Source organism: Mustela putorius, unplaced genomic scaffold (assembly GCF_011764305.1).
Source record: "Mustela putorius furo isolate JIRA1106 unplaced genomic scaffold, ASM1176430v1.1 tig00000682_pilon_pilon_pilon, whole genome shotgun sequence".
NCBI lineage: Eukaryota > Metazoa > Chordata > Mammalia > Carnivora > Mustelidae > Mustela > Mustela putorius.
Window position 1 is genome coordinate 1786448 of NW_025421443.1, and position 21047 is coordinate 1807494.

The window sequence follows — 21047 nt, forward strand, 5'->3', positions numbered from 1 at the left end:
AAAAAGACTTTTGGGAACTTTATTCCTATTACAGTTGTTTCAAATAATTTTGTGTAGACACATGAAAAAATACTTCACATCAGTGTCATTGGGGAAATACAAATCAAAACCACAATGAGATACCACCTTATGTCAGTTAGGATGGCTAAAATTAAAAGACAGGAAACAGGTGTTGGCGAGGATGTGGAGAAAGGGGAACCCTCTTACACTGGTGGGGGGAATGCAAGCTGGTGCAGCCACTCTGGGAAACAGTATGGAAGCTCCTCGAGAAGTTAAAAATAAAGCTATCCTATGACCCAGCAACTGCACTACTGGGTATTTACCCCAAAGATACAGATGTGATGAAAAGAAGGGGCACATGCACCCCAATGTTCATAGCAGCATTATGTCCATAATAGCCAAACTGTGGAAGGAGCCAAGTTTGTCCTTCAACAGATGAATGGATAATGAACATGTAGTTCATATAAACAGTGAAATATCACTCAGCGATCAGAAAGGATGAACACCCACCATTTGCATCACCATGGATGGTACTGAGGGTATTATGCTAAGTGAAATAGGTCAATCAAAGAAAGATAATTATTACATGGTTTCACTCATCTGTGGAATATAAGAAATAGCACAGAGGATTATAGGGGAAGGGAGGAAGAATTGAATGGGAAGAAATTGAAGGGAGACAAACCATGAGAGACTCTGGACTCTGGGAACAAACTGAGGGTTGCAGAAAGGGAGGGGGGTGGGAGGATGTGGGAACCGGGTGATGGGCACTAAGGAGGGCACGTGATGAGATGAGCACTGGGTGTTCCATGCAACGAATGAATCGTTGAGCACTACATCAGAAACTAATGAGCCACTCCATGTTCGCTAATTGAATTTAAATTAAAAAATAAAAATAAAACAATAAAATAGCTAAATATCCTTTAGCTAATCTAATAACTAAACCTTACTAGAACCTTTAAAATTCATCCAACACTAATTTTTTTAATGTCTGCTATTCTGCTATATGCCACAAGTCAGCCTATTTAATAGGTTTTGTTGTTTTTGTTGTTGTTTTGTTCTGAATGTTTTAACCGTATTAGAGTGGTACAGCTTTCAAACACAGCTACCTAGTGGTTTGTACACGGCAAGTGAAACAAATCCTTTGCACTAGAAACTCAAGTTTTAAAAAGAAAAATAAACTGAGATCTAAGTCATGGAAAAAAACAACTCAGCCCTGATAGCTGTAAATAATATCTGACACATCCCCAGCTGGGAAGCACATACCCAGAAATTAATTCTCTTTATCCACACAGCAAGTGTCAGTTGGTTAGGAAGGAGCTCTATCGATGAGTCTCTGCATCTCATAGCATCTTCTCTCTTCTGTTTTGTGCTTCTGTTAAGACACAAAAGGTTGTGTCTCATTCACTAAGGTCGGTTAAGTCAATGATATTTAATTCAATCAGAAAACATAATCATAGTAGGTATGGAACCCTGCGTTATACATTTCCTCTAAGTAAACACGGTGAAATTTTCCTTTTGCAGGTGCAAGTATTGGCATTATGATGAAAACCTGCTCACTTCCAGTGTTGTCATTGTCTTCCATAACGAAGGATGGTCAACCCTCATGAGAACAGTCCACAGTGTAATTAAAAGGACTCCAAGGAAATATTTAGCAGAAATTGTGTTAATTGATGATTTCAGTAATAAAGGTAATGGCTATAGAAAATTGACATTTTGTCTATGAAATAAGTTAATTAGGAACAATTATAAAATGTAATTTTAAAATTAATTAGCCTTTAAAAATTAATAATTAGCATCCCTTGACAGCATCTGTTACCAGCAAGTTGGCCATGTGCCAAGCATTGTGTATGGATTATTTTGTTTAATCCTGACAATAATCCTTGAGGCGGAAGTTGTTATCATCCTTATTTTACACTCGAGGCTCAGAGATGTTAAGTAACTTGCCAAACACCACAGAGATAGTAGTTAACAGATGCATCCAAATCTACAGGCTCATAAATCTGTGTGCTTAGGTACCATCTTACATGTTACCAATTTTCCGGGTCTTAGATTTTATAAAAATTTGGTTTTGGAGATGATTTACTGAAAGATCAAAAAAGTGTAAGTGTGTGTATGTTGCAATGCCACCTGATGTTCCATTCGTGGTTGTCAAAGTGACACCCACATACCTGTTTAATAGTCTGTATTTTGCACTTGAACAGTGATGCAAATATGGAATTTGACCAGAAACCGTGGGCCATTGTTATTTATAATACAAAGTAGCTACTGGAGCTTATTTTGTTCTATATTTGATGTAGTACATTGACTAAAAGGAAATTGTATTTTATTTTTTATTCTTTTTAAGGAGTCAGCTCTTATCATTAGGGAGGTATTGCGTAGTCTTGGTTCAACTTGGCAAGACAGAGATTTGAGTGGTGGTTTTCCAGATAAGTGGGTTTTTTAAATTAACATTTTTTTCTTTAAGTAGATCCATTATTGTAAGCTGAATGTATCTTCTTAATGGCACAAGTATGAGAAGATAGATAATGCTATAGTTCACATCCAAATCAGCATGCTAAGTAAAAAATGTAATTGTGCTGCAGAAACCCAGATCTGGATATTTACTTACTCCTCTTTGCCTGTCATAAAACTGAGTTGAATTTTTTGAATATTGAATAAAACTGAGTTGAATTTTTTGAATATTGACCGAAGAGCTCAGGCTACTCGATAACAGCAGGATATTTGCTTTTTGACAAATAAGTTTTGCGGAGAGTTTTTGTGTACAAGTAGTGATACCACTGAATATATTCAGCGCAGACAGAACATGGGTAGCATGAAAATACCATTCAGAACAGCTTTACAAAAAAGCTTTCTCCAAAACTTCATTTGTAACTCTTGCAGTCTAGATAAACCTCTGCTGTTTTGGCAAAGACATGACCAGAATCTTGATCTTGTATACATGCGTTAGCACAGAGAAGAAATAGAAATATGGCCGATTTCCTTTCCCAGTCATTTTTATACAACTAATCACTTTTTTCTAACTAATCACCTATAATTACACTAAAGAATGTAAACTTTAAACTTCTTAGTCCTGTCAAATGCCCTTTCACTTAGACATCTTATCTTGGTTGCAATTTTCTATGATAGGAGTGTTTTCATTAAGGAACACATTCATTGAGACACATTCCTGTCTCAAGCTAAATATTTGAAAATAGGTTTTAAAGTAATCCTCTTGGTATCGACAATATTTTAGATTTAGGAAAACCTACATCTACAAAAATAACTGAGAAATCTCATGTATGTGGTTATGCTGTTTTTAAGAAGCCCTGTGTTATTAATACAAATAGAAGCTTAGCATATCCTTAAAAAAAAAGTGAAGAAATACTAAAGTATGTTTCCCATCCTAAAATAGCTGTTTGGCTTCGAAAAGGAGCACAAAATTTTAGACTTCAGGTTATTGTCCATTTTACCTTAGTATTTTGGTGATCAGTGTTTCTGTTGTTGTAAACCTCTAATATTCAGTCTCTTATAACACATTTTAACAGCAATCAAGTGCACGGCCCGCTTCACTTACAGAGTACAGTAAAGCATTTGTTGGGGTTATACTCTTGAACAGAGCTACAGAAAGTCTATAACTTTCCCAATTTCAAAACAACCTTAAAATTTGTCAGTCCTGGCCTGTGAGTGGGAACATGGTTTGTTCTTTGAGTTATAATTTTTTTTTTAATGACAAAATACTAGGATAATACCTTGTAGAGGAGCTGGGTGCTCATACTATCTGGGTTTCTGGAAAATACAGTGTCCTCTCTAAACAAGGTGTGGGACCTTGAAATAGAGCATGTTCCTGCATGCATGTATGTCAGGCAGCTTGAGGCTAAGTGAAGCTGAGGTCAAATGGGCTCCACACTCTCAGTGGCTTGTAACCACAAGGACTGTATCATTCCCTGGCTCCTATTGCGTGTTTTCTGTGGGTCAGCCCAGCTCTGCCCCACATCACCATTGCATGGCAGCCTGATCTCAGACATTTCCTGCCTTGTGCAGGGAGAAGCTAATGGTGAAGCACTGATTTTAGCCCTTGTGCTCACAAGTGCCTCACGTCATTTTGTCCCCATCTCACGGACCGTGGCGAGGTATATAGTCTGGCTTGCCCCCAGCAGGTTGGAAAGAATAAATAATCCCCAATTGTGAGCATTCTTAGAATCTACCACAGCGCGGATCCCAAAGAAGCCAGAAGTCATTTGATTGACCAACCGATCTGTTGGCTCACCTGAACTAAGAATCTACATTTGGAAAATAGGCTATCAGCTCATTTCTGGCCATAGCAGTTTATTTTAGATTTATGTAGATTGCATAGCCCAAAGAACACCAAAATGCAATTCAGAAAGACTTTCTAAAAAGCAGTTTAGGATTGGGACACCTGGGTGGGTCAGTCAGTCAAGAGTCCAACTCATGATTTCAACTGTGACGGGGATCTCAGGATTGCGAGTTCAAGCCCCGTGCCGGGCTCCCCGTCAGTGGGGGGTTTGCTTGAGATTCTCTCTCCTCCTCACCCTCTGCCCCTCTCCCTGTTTTCTCTCTCTCTCTCAAATAAATAAATAAAATCTTTCAAAAAAGTAATTTAGGATTGTTACTGAGATGAAAAAAAATCAGAAGGTAAGATTTAAAAACAAAACAAAACAAAAAATCACTTAAATTGATGAGAAAAGTACCCAGATTTCTCTAGGAAAAAAATATAATTCAGCATAAGAATTTTATTTGTAATACTCATTAAAACTGGATGCCAAAATAGAAAAAGGTGGATTTTTTTTTCTTCTCAATTCTAAATACCTGTATATAGATGTATTTCTAATTATAAGCTCCCTAAAAATGAGTCAAGTATTAAGTATATAGCCTGATTTGACTACTTAAGCACCAGCACATCATGCAGTCGAGCTAATGGGGCACCTGGGTGGCACAGTCAGTTTAGCTTCCAACTCTTGGTTTTGGCTCAGGTATGATCTTGGGGTCCTGGGATCGAGCCCCACACTGGGCTCTGCACTCAGGGCGGAGTCTGCTTCAGTTTCTCTCCTCCCTTCCGCATGCCGTCCCTTCCCCCGCACATGCTCTGTCTCACTCAGTCGCTCGCAAATAAATCTTTAAAAAATAAATAAATAAAGCCTTTGTTGTTGTTGTTGATGTGTTCATGGTCCAAAATTTTAAACAACTTAAAAATATTTTTTGTGTCCCCAAGAAACATCTTTAGAGATCCAAGATCTCTGTGGCTATGATGGGTCAATTTCAGGGGCTCATAGTGACACAAATAAAAACTACTCTAGCACCTGGAAAACCAAGGTAGAAATTTTGGCAAATGTGTCTTATTTTTCTAACAGTTTTCTCCACCAGATTGTAAATAAATACATGTATGTTTATTCGTTATATCTAAATATTACATTTAAATATTCACTTATGCATATATGTTTTTATATGTATATCCATATATATGGATATACATACATACATACATACATACTCTCGTCGATACCCAAAATAAAGAGAAAATCGTATTCTTTGATTATTATTTGATAACTTGATGTGAACTATATAACACCAAGACTGCAACCCTGAATGCTGATCACAGCGGGAGGAAGATGGCCAAGAAACAAATGTTAACCTATACCTTGTGTAGACGCCAGTAAAGTCACGTAATGTTACTTATAGTCAGTGTATCTTCAGAAATCTGGAGACTTCTCTTCTGCCGAAGCAAACAAAATGTTTGCCTTAAAGCTTTTAGATATGACATTAAAAAATTGTGAATTTTTTATAAAAACGGTTTCCATGTCAGCTAGCCTAGTCATCATATATTTAATGTTTGGAGAAATCTTTGATAACTCTCAGGCTAACCAGTTCTCTGTAGGTGTATTAAGCTCAAATATTAATTCAAATAATGCACATTACCTGAGTTTCCCACAAACGTTCAGTCTGTTTCAAATTGACTGCCCAAAGGACCTGTTGCCGATTCCTGTTCCTTGAAAAAAATTATAGTCTGACTGGTTTATAGACATCAATGTAATTTGTAATGTTGATTGAATTTTTTTATTCATAGAACACTTAAAAGGAAAACTAGATGACTATATTAAGCTGTGGAATGGCTTAGTGAAGGTATTTCGAAATGAGAGAAGAGAAGGTTTGATTCAAGCACGAAGTATTGGCGCCCAGAAGGCCAAACTTGGACAGGTAGGAAACGTCGGATATTTACCTTTTCATCATCTTGGATTTGCTAAGTAAACGATCATGTATGTTTTAAAGTACCCTTCGGATGTTGGGTTTTTTTTTTTTTTAATTGAAATGAAAATGCTGGCTAGATTAAACAGATAACTTGTATATCAGAAGGACTCTCATGCTGATTTATATTTCCATCTAGTTTTAAATTGTGTGTGACACACGATGTGCCAAATATGAGGAATGTTCTTTCACCTGCCTCTTTTCTTTAAGGTTTTGATATACCTTGATGCCCACTGTGAGGTGGCCCTTAACTGGTATGCACCACTGGTAGCTCCCATTTCCAAGGACAGGTAACATTACCTTGCTTTCTTTTCTTTCCTGGGGGAACAGTAAACCTTGTCGTAGAAGGACAAATCATCTTCTCATTCTTCTGATTCGTTTCCCTCAGCGCCTCAAGCATTGAGGAGGAGCATAAGTGCTCCTTCAGCTCGTTGTGTCCAGGGGTGGGGGCCCGCCCAGCCTTGGGGGTGACTCAGACGCAGGCAGTCAGGCATTTGGGATGAAAAGCCAAGGGGGTCTCACTCAAGAATGGTCTTGTGGTCAGGTTATTGAACAGACATCCTCTAGCTCCAAGAAGCCTTCTCAAAGAGTAACATTAATGGCTCCCTCTACCCTGTGGTAATGGTTCTAAAGCCTGAAGGCGCACGCTCTGAAATTACACTTATTGGTTTTTTATGCCCTTTTGAATTATTACTTCAGACCAGCTGTGACACATGTCAAGGCTTCGGGTTCCTATGGAAACTCTAAAGTTTAGAAATCGACAGCTACTCCATGGAATGTGTCAGTCGCCGTTCCATTTACATGTCTGAAATGTCTAAATGTCTGAACAGTGGAAGGCAGCATCAGTCTCCCAGTTCCAGAAGCCTTTCCTGCTTTTAGTCCAGAATTCTGACTATTTCAGAATCGGGCAGGGGGGGAGATATGTCCCTGTGGTGAATAATATGAGTCAAAGGGTGAACTTTGGGGGATTTAAGCATCAGAGGGTTTGGTGTGAAGGCCAGTCATAAACATTTTTCACACGCTGTTTTAATCCTCACGGCAGCCCTGCAAGGTAAATATTATTAGCTCCATGGTACTGAAGAGGATATTGAAGCCTAGAGAAATTAATTGATTTGCCCTGATTCAAGCAGCTAATAAACTATCAAACTGAGATCTCTCTAGGACACTTTACACTATTTATTTAGAAATCTGAGAATCATGAGAAGTGAAGAAAGATAACACACCTTCCCTCTCCAGGTGAAAACTGGCAGTCTCCAGGCACGGTGAGGAAGTGGTTTTCTGCAGGGTCCACAGCAATCCCACATCTACCCCACAGTGACCCCCACCCCCACTGTCCCCTGGGAATCCACCATCTGCAGAGAATAAAGCAGCTGGCTTGAATCTAGTCCCCCCACATCAGAATTCTAAGCCCTGGAGGTTTTTCTCTTCTCTTTGGTTTCTAAGCCTCTAAAAAGCACCTTAACATGGTTATGAAAGCTGCAGTCTCTGTTTCAGGAAATGCATTTTAAAATCCTGTCTGACAAAGATGACCATTAAAACAAGCTGGGTGCAAAATTATCTTTGCAGGCTTAATCATAACTGGTCTTATAGGAGTAGCATTTTATGAAGCCCAAATAAGAGGTATTTTTTGCTTTGCATTCTCAGGCCACTACTTAAGTTCTTCAGCAGGTTTTGAGTGATTGTTTTTCTCTTTTTAAAAAACAGGAATACAATACTGTACTTTTTTTTTTTTTTTTTTTTTTTTTTTTTTTTTTTTTTGCTGTGACAGCTGTTTATTGCAATTAAAGGAACAGGAAAAGATCCTGATGCACTCAAGGAACAGAGACAGATTTTCATAATAAGTTTTTCCAAAGGAATACAGAGTTGGGAGAACCGCTGAGTATGTAGCTGGTATTATTTCTGTACACACACACACTCACACATGGTCACACGCACATTCACGCACATTTACATTTATATTCATATTCATTTTTATTTAATGGAGAAATAAGGAGGGAAAATAACAGCCAGGAAAATCTTGTAAATAATGCAAAAATTACCAGGAGAAAATTGCTCATACGACCAAAGTAAAAATGAGAAAGCGCTATCAAGTTCAAAGACACGGCTCTTTGTCCCTGACATTTGTCTGTAAGCCAAGGGAACAGTCTGCTGCATCTTTCCTTCACAAAAAAAGGGCTCCTTGACTTTTAAAGACATTCATTCAATTTTCCATCAGGTATTAAAATCTTCCAATGCAAAAAAAAAAAAAATCAATAATAAAAAGAGACAATATAGTTAGGCATGCTAAACTAGTCAGTTTTGGGTTCTTAAACGCTTTTTCATTTTCTGTAAATGTTTCAGAACTACATGTACTGTGCCTCTAATAGATTACATAGATGGGAATGATTATTCCATTGAACCGCAGCAAGGTGGGGATGAAGATGGTTTTGCCAGAGGGGCCTGGGACTGGAGTTTACTATGGAAACGTATCCCTCTAAGCCACAAGGAAAAGGCCAAAAGAAAACATAAAACTGAACCTTATCGGTAAAGATTGCTACTTTATGTTCTTATGTGGAATGTCTATCTAAGTACTTTTTTTTTTCCTTCCCCATGTGCTTGTATAAATATGTGGGTCCACCATACATACCCTTGCATTTCATCTTTGCTGCCATCATCAACACAATACAGAACCATTTGCACTGTGCCGATTATAGATGTCATAAATGGCAACACATATGAAATTGTACCCCAAGGGGGTGGTGACGAAGATGGGTATGCCCGAGGAGCATGGGATTGGAGTATGCTCTGGAAACGGGTGCCTCTGACCCCTCGCGAGAAGAAAATGAGAAAGACAAAAACTGAACCATATCGGTAATCACTAAATCACTTCCATGTTTTTCTTTTCTCCAGTGGCTGCTAACATATTAACCTCTTGCCAAGCTAAAAAGTTTGTTATTAGAACTGTAGTTGCTATCGCAGATTCTGTAAGAGTTTTTTTCCCTTGCATTATTTCCGAGGTTTGAATTCACATTTGCTTCTTTGTAATTGTTTTTTTCCCTAAATGCAAGCTTCATTTGTTGGGGCGGGGGGGGAATCTAGGGATGGGGTTATATGGCATTGGTTTCAAATAGAAGTAGAAAAAAGCTTTGCCCTTCCGTCCTAGTAGAGTAGACATCAAATTGTATTCTTTTGGCCATAGTTTCATTCTGTAAATTAAAAAGGCATAAATCATTTCCAGTCCAAGTTTCATGTCCACTTTGATCCCTTGGCCGTAGTGTTAACGATGAAAGGCAAATAGAAGAGAATTCTTGTCTTTTTCTTCTTTTTGTTTTGTATGCTAACTCATAAATAATACTTTTGTACCGGGTTAGGTTTGGTGTGTAGAAATACATGACTTTGGAAAATATTACATAGAACCCTTTATTACTTCCTTCTCAGAAGAACATTTGATTAAAAGGAAACTTTATTCCAAAGTCAGCTTTTGTCCCTTCTTATGGGACAAATAGAACAGTTTATCCTACCCTATTCTTTTGGTTGTTTAGCTGAAACATTCACTGCCTTTCAAGAGTGACTCCAAATGAAACTTTTTTGTCTTATGTTAGTATAGCTTCTAAATGTGTCTAATTTTTTCAGATCTTATGGTTCTGCTTTTGGTCTCTCTCTCCTTGTTATACTACTGATAATGTTAGAACCCTGTTTTGGGAAGTTGCTTCCAATGTCACGCAAATGCTGGCGGGATCTGGGTGGGTCATGATATTCAAATACTGAGATGGCAAACATAAGGAAATTATAGAATTTTAAGCTTTGACAATTTCCAAATTTCCCTTTGAAGTTCTTTTTTTGAAACAGTCGACAAGAACTTCTTGGTGTACAAAATAAAGGGTAATGATTATATTTATATTTCTGCCAATTCCATGGGCGTGGCTAGTAAAGGAATTTTTTGAAGCAGGCTAGAAAAATTCATGGGGGTATCCCTTTAAATAACTCACCAGTTTTCATGTTAAGATGAATCTTAAAATACACACTGAGATAAACAGGAATACATTTAAATATTTTATTTTTATTTATTTATTTGAGAGAGAGAGACAGTGAGAGAGAGCATGAGCGAGAGGTCAGACGGAGAAGCAGACTCCCTGTGGAGCTGGGAGCCCAATGCGGGACTCAATCCTAGGACTCCAGGTTCATGACCTGAGCTGAAGGCAGTCGCTTAACCAACTGAGCCACCCACACCCTGTATACATGAATACATTTAAAGATCAAAAAGGCATGGTTACAATGGAGTAATTTTAAATGAGTTAAATAAATGTGCCATGAAAATAACCAAGAATGTAATAGCTCTGCTTACCAAGTCAGGCAGCATACCTTAAGAGAATCGCTTCGCTTGATGTGATTTCCTTTAATATTGAAGGTATTACTTGATTTATTATTTATCCTCTCAACAAATATTTAATGAATGCTTATTATGTGCGAGGCATTGTTTCCTGGGGATAAATTTTTCAAAGAAATGTTCTCTTGTGGCTCTTAAAATATAAGGGGTGAGACAGAAATGAAACCGATCAGTACACGAATAACTCTGGAATAGCAACCGCCAAAAGCGGCACGAAGGCAAGCCACAGTGTACATGGAGCTTAGCGGGGAGAGAACCTCATCCAGTTGGGAGGAGCCCGGAAGGCCAGGAGTTGGTCCGGTGGACAGGGAGGAAGAACTTTTCAGGAGAGCGAATAGTCGAGGTGAAACCCTGAGAGAGGGGAGCATTTGTCATGTTGGAGGTGTGAGCAGAGCAGTGAAGAACTCAGGAGAAAGCCTGCTGCTCATGGAGAGCAGGGAGAGAGGCTGGCATCCCTGGGCCCACACTGAGTCTGCGGTGCCTGCTGTGAGATTCGATGTGGATGAGGGCAGAACAGAAGAAGAGACAGTCAGGGGTGTCACCATAGCAGTGCACGTGACGGGAGCTTGGTTTGGGATGGAAGCAGCAGGGACAAGATCCAGATACCTTTTCAAGGTGAAATCAGTAGGAATTAGTGACAAATTGAATGTTAGGTGTAGTGATGAAAAAGGTTCTGAGATGGAGGAATCTACTTAGGAATCAAGACGCATTGATCATTAATTGTGGAGGCGCAGGATGAAAATTTCTTCCTCTAGAGATGTGAGTGGCTTGTCCCCAGAAAGGACCCAATTCAAGATTCCATTCAGGAAGCCCGCAGATCGCCCCTTTGCATTTCTACCTCCCGACACAGTAAATAGCTAATGTCTAATTCTCCTGTGTCGTTTCCGTGCTACATTTGCAAACTCTGAATGAACTGTGACTGTTCAGCCATGATTTACACCCTTATTTGGCATGCCCCTGAGCTATAAAATTAAAAAATGACAGACTACTTCCATGGTCTATGGTTTCACTCATCCTAGAATGACTCATAAATCATTGTAGGAGCAGTTGGCAGACCATGGCTGTATGGCTCAGTATTTTTAGGAGTGAAAGAGAAAATTCTATCTTAACTAACTCTCAAGGCTTAAATTTTCAAACCAACAAGGGAACTAAGGCGCCCTCTCCTGGCAGAATGGTGCAATGCGCTACTTCATAATGAACTGCAAATTGGATTTCAGATAGAAATCAGTAAATTCAGTAAAGAATTATAAACAGATTGTTTTGTGAAGGCTTTGTAATTTCTTAATGTTTGGCCATCAGTGTTGTCTCTTCTGTGCATTACTTAGATTGTGTTCCAAACAGGCTGTTGTCTGTTGGTGAAGGGGTACTGGGGGTTTATCTTTAATAGTTACTGCAGTGTTTCTTCCCTTAGGTCCCCTGCCATGGCTGGCGGATTATTTGCCATTGAACGAGAGTTCTTCTTTGAACTGGGTCTGTATGATCCAGGTCTCCAGATCTGGGGTGGTGAAAACTTTGAGATCTCATACAAGGTAACATTTCATTTAAACAAACGCAGTTTTCTAAGTCGTTACCGACTTTTGTGACTTTCAGATAAGGCTTGTTTCTTTTGGGGGGGGGGACTGTTTAATGCATTTCTCTAAATTATAAAGAACAACTAACAAGAATTCATGCCGTTGGGGAAAAAATGGGGCAAAATGCCAACTCCCAACTTCTTCTATGTTTATATGGCTCGTCGCAACACTGAAGCCAGCAAACTTCAAAAATGAAAGTTCCAGGGCACCTGGGTGGCTTAGTCAAGTGTCCGACTCTTGGTTTCAGCTCGGGTCACCATCTCGGGGTTCTGGGATCAAACCCCGTGTCAGGATATGCACTCAGTGGGGAATCTGCTTGAGGATTCTCTCTTTCCCTCTCGCTCTGTCCCTCCTCCTGCTTGCACACACATACTCACTCTCTCTCCCTCTCTTTCTCTGAAATAGATAAATAAATCTTTTTAAAAAAATGAAAGTACCTCCTTGCCCCACTCCCCACCTTACCCTCCAGGCTTTCTGTGCCTTGAAGCCTTTTGTTATAAAAGCCCTTTAGGGAATCTGCATGTGTGGGGGCCACATTTGACCATCCACTGATACTGTTGTTGCCCTTTATCACTGTAGGACATGGTGATTCAGGACAGAAGCAGACCCCAGCCATGACTGTGCGTCCTCAGACTGACCCTGGAGCTGCCTTCCTGCAGCACCCACCCTGTTGCTGAGGCAGTCCTTGGACAATAATACGTCCATGCTCCCACTCGCCCTCCCACTGTCAATAAGAAAGAGAACTATATCACAGTTGGAGTTAAACAGATACTTAGCTCTTGTCTTAAAAGTCCAGAGACGAAAGAAGAATAACTCCCTGCTCCCAAGGAAGTTAGAGTTCCTAAGGAGAGATTAGAATTAAATTCATTACACAATAAGAAGGTAGATGGCATTCAGTTGGTGTGATTAACAAACAGCATCATCCTGGAGGGAGGATTTGAGGCCGACTAGGAAGGTGGGCATCATATCGATAGGCCGAGATAAAGGGGGAGAAGGAGACCCCAGGGCAGGTAGACTGGGTTAGCAGGTACAAAGGTGGGAACAAGAAGAATATGTTCAGCAAACAGCGAGAGCACAGTTTAGCAGAACCTGATGGCCTGAGTAAGAAAGACATCCAAGAAGGGGAAGTGGACACGTATGTTGGGCTTGTATAGAGGAGGCACTCCGATGCTGAGCCAAGAGATTTTTACTGAATTTAATAAGTCAGGGGCAACCTATTGGAGCTATTAAGCAAGGGAATAACATGACCCAGAGCTGCCCTTCAGCTGGAATAATCTTACTATAAATAAGGATAGCATAGAGTTGAGAGAAGCAGGAAGTGAAGAAGCCAGTTTGGAGGTTACTATAATAATCACCCAGGTGGGAAATCCATTAGCCTTGGAAACGGCGAGTGATATCAGGAATGAAGAATCTGTGTGCCTTTGCAAGGTTACATGGGTGAAGGTTGTTTAAAGCTACAAGTACACAAGGGGCCCTGAGGAGTGGAATATTACTGCATTCCATACTGCCTTGCTTGGTATCCTAGGAGTTTGAAAACGCTATTTTAGGATTCGTTTCATCTATGAATTCCCCATGGACACTGTATCTAATTTAGATTTTACATTTACATTTATAAGACAAATTTTCAAGTATAATTTATTTTGATATTTGAAGCAACTTCCACATGTTTTTTCCCCCGATAGATATGGCAGTGTGGCGGCAAATTGCTGTTTGTCCCCTGCTCTCGCGTTGGACACATCTACCGACTTGAGGGCTGGCAAGGGAATCCTCCACCCCTTTATGTCGGCTCTTCCCCAACTCTGAAGGTGAGTCTTTGGATACCAGGAGAGTAGCCTGGGGACCTCTGTACCACACGCTGCTCCATTGATAGCCCACATATTGAAGTCATTTCAACGGCAGCTCACTGAGGGCAATAAATCATCGAAGCGGTCAATGCTGGTTCTCCCTTCTAGCTTAAGCTGGACTTACTCATGAAACACCTTATCATTTTTGTTTTGTTTTGTTTTTATTTGAAGTAGAGCTGACATGCAGTATTATAGGTGTTAGATTACAGGTGTACACAGGTATTCAACACATATATACATTGGGAAGTGATCGCAATAAATCTCGCTACCATCCGTCACCGTTGAAACGGTTACAGTGTTATTAACTCTGGTCCCTGTGCTGGGCATTGCCTCCCCTTCCCCTGTGTCGCCCATCTGCTCGCTTTGCTTTGTTTGCTTGTTTGTTTGTTTTGTCTTTTAGATTCCACGTAGAAGTGAAATCATACGGTATTCATCTTTCTCTGCCTTACTTATTTCACTTACCTTAATACCAGCCATGTTGTCCATCTGGGTCCATCCATGTTCTAACAAATGGCAAGATTTCATCTTTTTTGTGACTGAGTAAAATTGCACTGTGTGTGTGTGTGTGTGTGTGTGTGTGTGAGTGTGTATATATTTATATATCCCACATCTTCTTTATCTATCAGTATTATCAGTGGACACTTAAGTTGCTTCCATAGCTTGGCTGTTATGATTGTAAATTGTATTATAACTAATGCTGCAGTGAACATAGGGACACATATATCTTTTTGAATTAGTGTTTTTGTGCTCTTTGTGTAAATACTCAGAAGTAGAATTCCTAGGTTGTAGGCTAGTTCTGTTTTTAATTTTTTGAGGAATCACCATACTGTTTTCCATAGTGGCTGCACCAATTTTCAAAAGCAGCATACAAAGGTTCCCTTTTCCTCTTATCTTCACCAACACTTATTTCTTGTTGTTTTGACAATAGCCATTCTGACAGGTATGAGGTGATATCTCCTTGTGGTTTTGATTTGTGTTTCACTGATGATTAGTGAGATTAAGTAGCTTTTCATGTATCTGTTGGCTACGTGTCTGTCTTCTTTGGAGAGATGTCCATTCAGGTCATCTGCCCATTATTTGATTGTTTTTTTTTTTTTTTTGCATTTTTATATTGAGTCATATGGGTTCTTTATCATTTTGGATATTAATTCCTGTCTGGTTGGATCATTTGCAAGTATCCTCCCATTCAGAAGGATGCCTTTTCATTTTGTTGATGGTTTCTTTCACTATACAAAAGCTTTTTAGTTTGATGTAGACCCATGTGTTTATTTTTCTTTTGTTGTACTTGCCTGAGGAGATAGATCCAAAAAAATGTTGTTCAAGAGCTTGCTTCCCATGTTTTCTTAGGAGTGTTATGGTTTCAGGTCTTATATTTAAGTCAAGTCTTTAGTCCATTTTGAGTTTATTTTGTATAATGGTTAATAAGAAAGTGGTCTAGTTTGATTCTTTTGCAAGGGGCTGTCCAGTTTTCCCAACATTTATTGAGGAAACTGCCTTTTCCCCTTGGCTTCATTTGTCAAAGATTAATTAACCACATGAGCTTGGGTTTATTTCTGGACTGTCTATTCTGTTCCATTGAGGTATGTATCTGTTTTTAATCTGTTTTTTTTTATCTGAGGTATGTATCCATTGAGGTATACATACTGTTTTGATTACTATAACTTCGTGATATAATTTCAAATCAGGGAGCATGATACTTCCAGGTTTATTCTTCCTTCTCAAGATTGCTTTGGCTATTCAGGGTTTTGTGGTTCCACACAAATTTTTGGATTATTTGTTCTCATTCTATGAAAAATACTATAGGTATTTTGATAGATATTGTACTGAGTCTTTAAATTGTTTTGGATAGTATGGACATTTTAATAATATTGATTTTTTTCCAGTCCATGAATGTGGTATATCTTTCCATTTTTTTATGTGTTATCTTCAATTTCTTTCATCAGTGTCTTATAGTTTTTGGAGTATGGGTCTTTTGCCTCCTTAGTTAAATTTATTTCTCAATGTTTTTGATGCAATTATAAATGGATTATTTTCTTAATTTCTTTTTCTGATAGCTTATTATTAGTATATAGAAATACAACAGACTTATGTATATTAATTTTGTATCCTATAACTTTACTGAATTCATCTATTTGTTCTAATAGCTTTTTTGGTAGAGTCTTTAGGGTTTTCCATGTAAAGTGTCATGTCATCTGCAAAAAATGACCATTTAACTTCTTCTTTCCCAATTTGAATGCTTTTTATTTATCTTCTTGTCTGATTGCCATGGCTAGGACTTCCAACACTAAGTTGAATAAAAGTGGCAAGAGTGGGCATCCTTGTCCCAGATCTTAGATGGATATCTTTTGGCTTTTCATCATTGAGTGTGATGTTAGCTCATGGGCTTGTCATACATAGCCTCCATTATGTTGAAGTAGGTTCCCTCTGTATTCACTTTGTAGAGAATTTTTGTCATAAATGGATCTTGACTTTTATCAAATGCTCTTTCTGCATCGAGAAAGTTACCTGATTTTTGTTATTCTTTTTATTAAAGTGGTGTATCACGTTGACTGATTTGTGAACATTGAACCATCCTTGCATCCCTGAAATAATCCCAGTTGATCATGGTGTATAATCCTTCCAGTGTATTGTTGGATTCACCTTACTGATATTCTGTTGAAGATTTTTTGCATCTGTGTTTATCAGGGATCGTATTATTTTTTAAGATTATTCTTTGTATCCTATTCTGATTAAGATTTTTATATTGAACGTTCTCCATGAGAAGACATCTCAGAAAAATTAAAAACAAAAAAACAAAAAAACCTGCCTCTCTGTCAGAAAATAGTTGAAAGGAAAATGTCAGCTTCTACTATTTTCACACAAATAAAATATTACATTTGTTTGTTCTAAAATAATTAATCCTATTAAGAGTTTGTGCAGTAAATAAAATCAGATTTTTGAACAATGCTTGCAAAAGATTAATGTCTTTTGTCTCTCAAACCAGGAATAAAGCAGAAAAGCTTCACACAGAGGCCAAATATCCCACTGCTAGGAAGATGAAGTCCTCTATTCTTGACCGAGCAACTTTGAAGTTTCTCTAGTTGGGCTGCTTTCATAAATTCTAAGTGCATAGGAGTCTGATTCCATTCATTTTCTGGAGCCCTCAAACAAGTCAAAAGCAGAAGGAAGTTTATTATTGGCTGTAGATGCAACTGGGAACTGTTCCTTAAGTAGATAATAAAAGCAGAGATAGAAAGGAATGAACACAGCTTTCTAACTAGCCAGTTTATCATAGAAATGGCCAAATGGAGCCCCAGCTACCAGAGGAGATGAGACTAAAATATCCCCAATAAGACAAAGAGCACCAAATCAACACCAGGGCTCACTGGCATTGCAGAAAAAGAGCCTGCCCTTGGAGCTGGGCCCATAACCACAAAGAATTAATGGAAAGTCACATTGATTCATGAAGGCCTGTGCTACAAGTAAAAGGAAAAACGATGAGAAGGAAATCTTTATCCACTCTAAAAATTAACTGTACATATTGGGAAAACGACCTGATAAATGTAATATTCCTTTTACATTCCGTGAGTGCCTAGAATGTGCCAGGCCCGTTTTCCCTCCATCATCCGTTTCAGCCACCGTGTGCCAATGGCTTCCATCTGTTTATCCAGCTTGTCTGTCGTCTCTGAGCTGCTGACTTTGATAGGCAGTTGTCTCCTAGAATTATCTTCTTAGATGACCCTCAGGCATTTCAGACTCCATATAGTCAAAGCTGAACATTTTAACTTTTTTGCAAAAGTAGTCCTTTTCCTGCATCCTCTGCCCGTGAATGAAACTTGGCGGGGGGATGTTAGTGTAGTCTTCCTCCCTTCCCTCCACCTTCCTGAGCCCTGAAGATTCTGCCTCTTACATATCTATGAAATCCTTCCTTTCTATGCTTTGCGCAGGTCCTCGAATCCCATGCATATTAAATAGCCTCCTACTTGGTTCTCTGCCATCAGCTGCAACCCCCTTCGGTCCATCTCCCACTCACCACCAGTGTCACTCCCCTCAACATTAAATTCGATGTCTATACCTGCTTAAAGCCTTTCGATGGCTCTCAGCTAAAGGATAAAATTCAAATCCTTAAAAAAGAATAATAATAATAATAGCTAACACTTTTTAAGTGCTCACTGTACACCAGACCCTAAATGCTTTTTAATTTTCACAAAGCACAACAAGCTATGGTGTGAAAAACTACTTGCAGGATTCCAAAGGCACCATGATAAGTCACACTTCTTTTGGGTTTCTCTTTGCCCTGAATACCATTCCCACATAATGAACCCCTCCTTCGAGGCTGAGCTGTCCCTTGTTCCTTCAAGCTGCCCCTCTAGCCTTCTCCTTCCCAAACAATGAAATGCCCCTTCTTTGCATCACTGTAACCATATTTGTGTGCCCTGAATTCTTTCTGTGCATTCGTATCTAGAAGACATGAGCTGTATCCAATTTTGGGTGACTTTGCAAAAGTTAAGACAATTTAGCAGTAACATTATGTGATACGTTACAACATTACCACATACAACGTTCTTGGAATCCAGGGGCTTTTGGCAACAGCACATCTACGTTCACCCTGTGGTAGTCATAGCCTAGGACAATCTTAACCTGAACACAAGGTGTTTTCCTTTTTTTTTTTTTTTAATTTAAATTCAATTAACCAACATCAAATATGCCATTAGTTTCCAATGCACAAGCTATTTTCTACTCCTGATGTAAAACAGGGCTCAGCAACAATGGCCTTTAGACCAGATCCAGCCCTTTTTAGTAAATAAGGTAATAGGGAAGCACCAGCACATGCATCTGTCTGCATGTTGTGTAAACTACCTTCTCATTACAACAGCAGAGCTCAGTAGTTGCTGCAGAGACTGTGTGGCCCACTGTTGCCAAAGATCCTTAGGCTCTGGCCCTTTATAGAGAAAATTTGCTGATGAACGATGTTGGAGACCAAGGGACTAGATTGAGTATGTATTCCATCTGTCATAATATTCACGCCCACATGCATTCATTCCACCTTACAAGATAGGTCTTTGTCAGTTTTCACAACATCAGCTTATTTTATTGTTCCTTAAATGCTGTTCCTCAGAGTGCATCAGTTGGGGAAACTAGCCGGTTAATTCTGGGTGGTAGCAAAATGGTTCTATTATAGTTGTACCATGACCCAAAAAAGCCACTTGCAAAAAAAAAAAAAGTGTTTTATTCAACACAGCTATTGTTTTTTGTGATGGTTTCTGAAATGAGCCTTTTCCCTACACATGCTAGTAGTGTGGTTCTAATAGAAAGAGATCATTCTGGGTGAAGGAGCATCTGTGTCCAGAAGCCCTCTCCTAAACCCTCCCTGAACTTCACCTTCTTCCTCTAGAAGGTGGACAGAACATACGATCTTAGAATATATGATTTTTACAGCTCAGTGATGTCAGATTCTGTGTCCGTCACTTCTTAGTTGAACGTTTATGACATTTTATCTTTAGCAATTGATATATTCGGGTCGTTAACTGACTTGCATTTGTTTAATTAAATATCAGGTCCTATCAAAATGAGTTTGTTATATGTTGGTCATATTCCGTGTGTCTAAGATGACTGTTTATGGCATTGCAATATTTTTCTTTTTCTTAATGTTGTCTTCTTTTTCACAGAATTATGTTAGAGTTGTTGAAGTTTGGTGGGATGAATACAAAGACTACTTCTATGCTAGTCGTCCTGAATCAAAGGCCTTACCATATGGAGATATATCTGAGCTGAAAAAATTTCGGGAAGATCACAACTGCAAAAGTTTTAAATGGTTCATGGAAGAAATAGCTTATGACATAACTTCACACTACCCTTTGCCACCCAAAAATGTCGAATGGGGAGAAGTAAGTACTGGCAGGTATTCTGATCTCAAAATGTTTGGAGACTGAGTTTAGGAGAAGGCAGAGGGAGGTGGAAATATGTGAGTTAAAGGAAAGAATTCTTGGAGTAAAGTTTCTCCTCTACCTTTCCACCAGACCATGACACCTCCCTTGACACCCTGAACCTTGGCCCAACCACCATGTCCCCTGCTCTCAGGTCTTGGACTTACGGCTCTCCATCCTGGAATGCCATACACTCCCTGCAGCTCCTCCTGCCCCTTCCCTGGCTCTCCTTCCCAAGTCCTTTTCCTGACTAATTCTAACTTATCCTGTTGCTCTCAATTTAGAGAGTACCAGTTCTAAAAAGCCTATCTTATTCTTCCTCAATCCATCAGAAAGACTGAGTTCTTGATCTTCCCATGGGTTCTCGTAACACTCAAAATTGTCTATCTCTCAGCTAGTCTCCGTGTTCAGGACCTGGTTCACCATGTGTCCCAGTGGACTAATTAGAGATCCCCATATACAATAGGCACTCAAACAGTGCTTGTCAAACGAATGAATGATAACTGAAAACAAGTAAAGCAGGCCAAGGCATTGATTGGTGTTGTCATTTGTTTTTTTCAGACTTCCCTTTGTAACCTCATTTCTGATTTTGTGCACCCGTGAGCCTTCATGCTGCTACCTCATGGGTGTATTAAATGTGCCATGAACTTTTAAACCTGGGTAGTGTTGCTTAGTTACGTGTTCAGCAACTACTGGTCAAGGATTTGCTATGTCCCAGTCACTTTCCTATACATGAAATAAGACAGGCAGTCCCTTTTCATCAGGGAAAGGCTCTCCCCTGGGGTTAGTGGGGGAAAGAGACAACAAAAGGGAAGACGAGGAAGGTAATGGCAGATGGTGGTGGGGCCTACAAAGGAACTAAACAGGTGATGTTCAGGAGGACAGAGGGACAGATTATGGAAGCCTTCTTGGAAGAGGTGAGATGTCAGTGATATACCAGAGAGCCAGAAGAGAGTGTTCCAAGAAGAAAATGGTGAGGTTGGAGGCTCTGAGTCAGGAAGTGCTTTGCCTTTGTGATACTCAGAAGAGAGGAAATTAATGAGGAGGGAGGCCTTTATCCTGTGGGGGTAGGAAGCCATGGGAGGGTTTTAAGGAGGTAACAAAAATGATTTAAGCTTTG

The 21047-nt window shown here is 39.3% G+C and overlaps 1 protein-coding gene across 2 annotated transcripts in view; it reads left to right on the plus strand.

Annotated features, from left to right (window-relative positions):
• The window catches only part of GALNT7 (polypeptide N-acetylgalactosaminyltransferase 7), a 139984-nt gene that overhangs the window by 108770 nt on the left and 10167 nt on the right, over positions 1-21047 (plus strand). Inside the window, exons 3-9 of one of the 2 annotated variants that reach the window (XM_004766105.3) lie at positions 1522-1688; positions 6062-6192; positions 6451-6530; positions 8581-8763; positions 12018-12135; positions 13860-13982; positions 19670-19888. In XM_004766105.3, coding sequence (XP_004766162.1) covers positions 1522-1688; positions 6062-6192; positions 6451-6530; positions 8581-8763; positions 12018-12135; positions 13860-13982; positions 19670-19888 — 1021 coding nt within the window. Of the gene's footprint in view, positions 1-1521; positions 1689-6061; positions 6193-6450; positions 6531-8580; positions 8764-8907; positions 9091-12017; positions 12136-13859; positions 13983-19669; positions 19889-21047 lie in introns of both variants that reach the window. The other variant, XM_004766104.3, reaches the window with a different exon arrangement.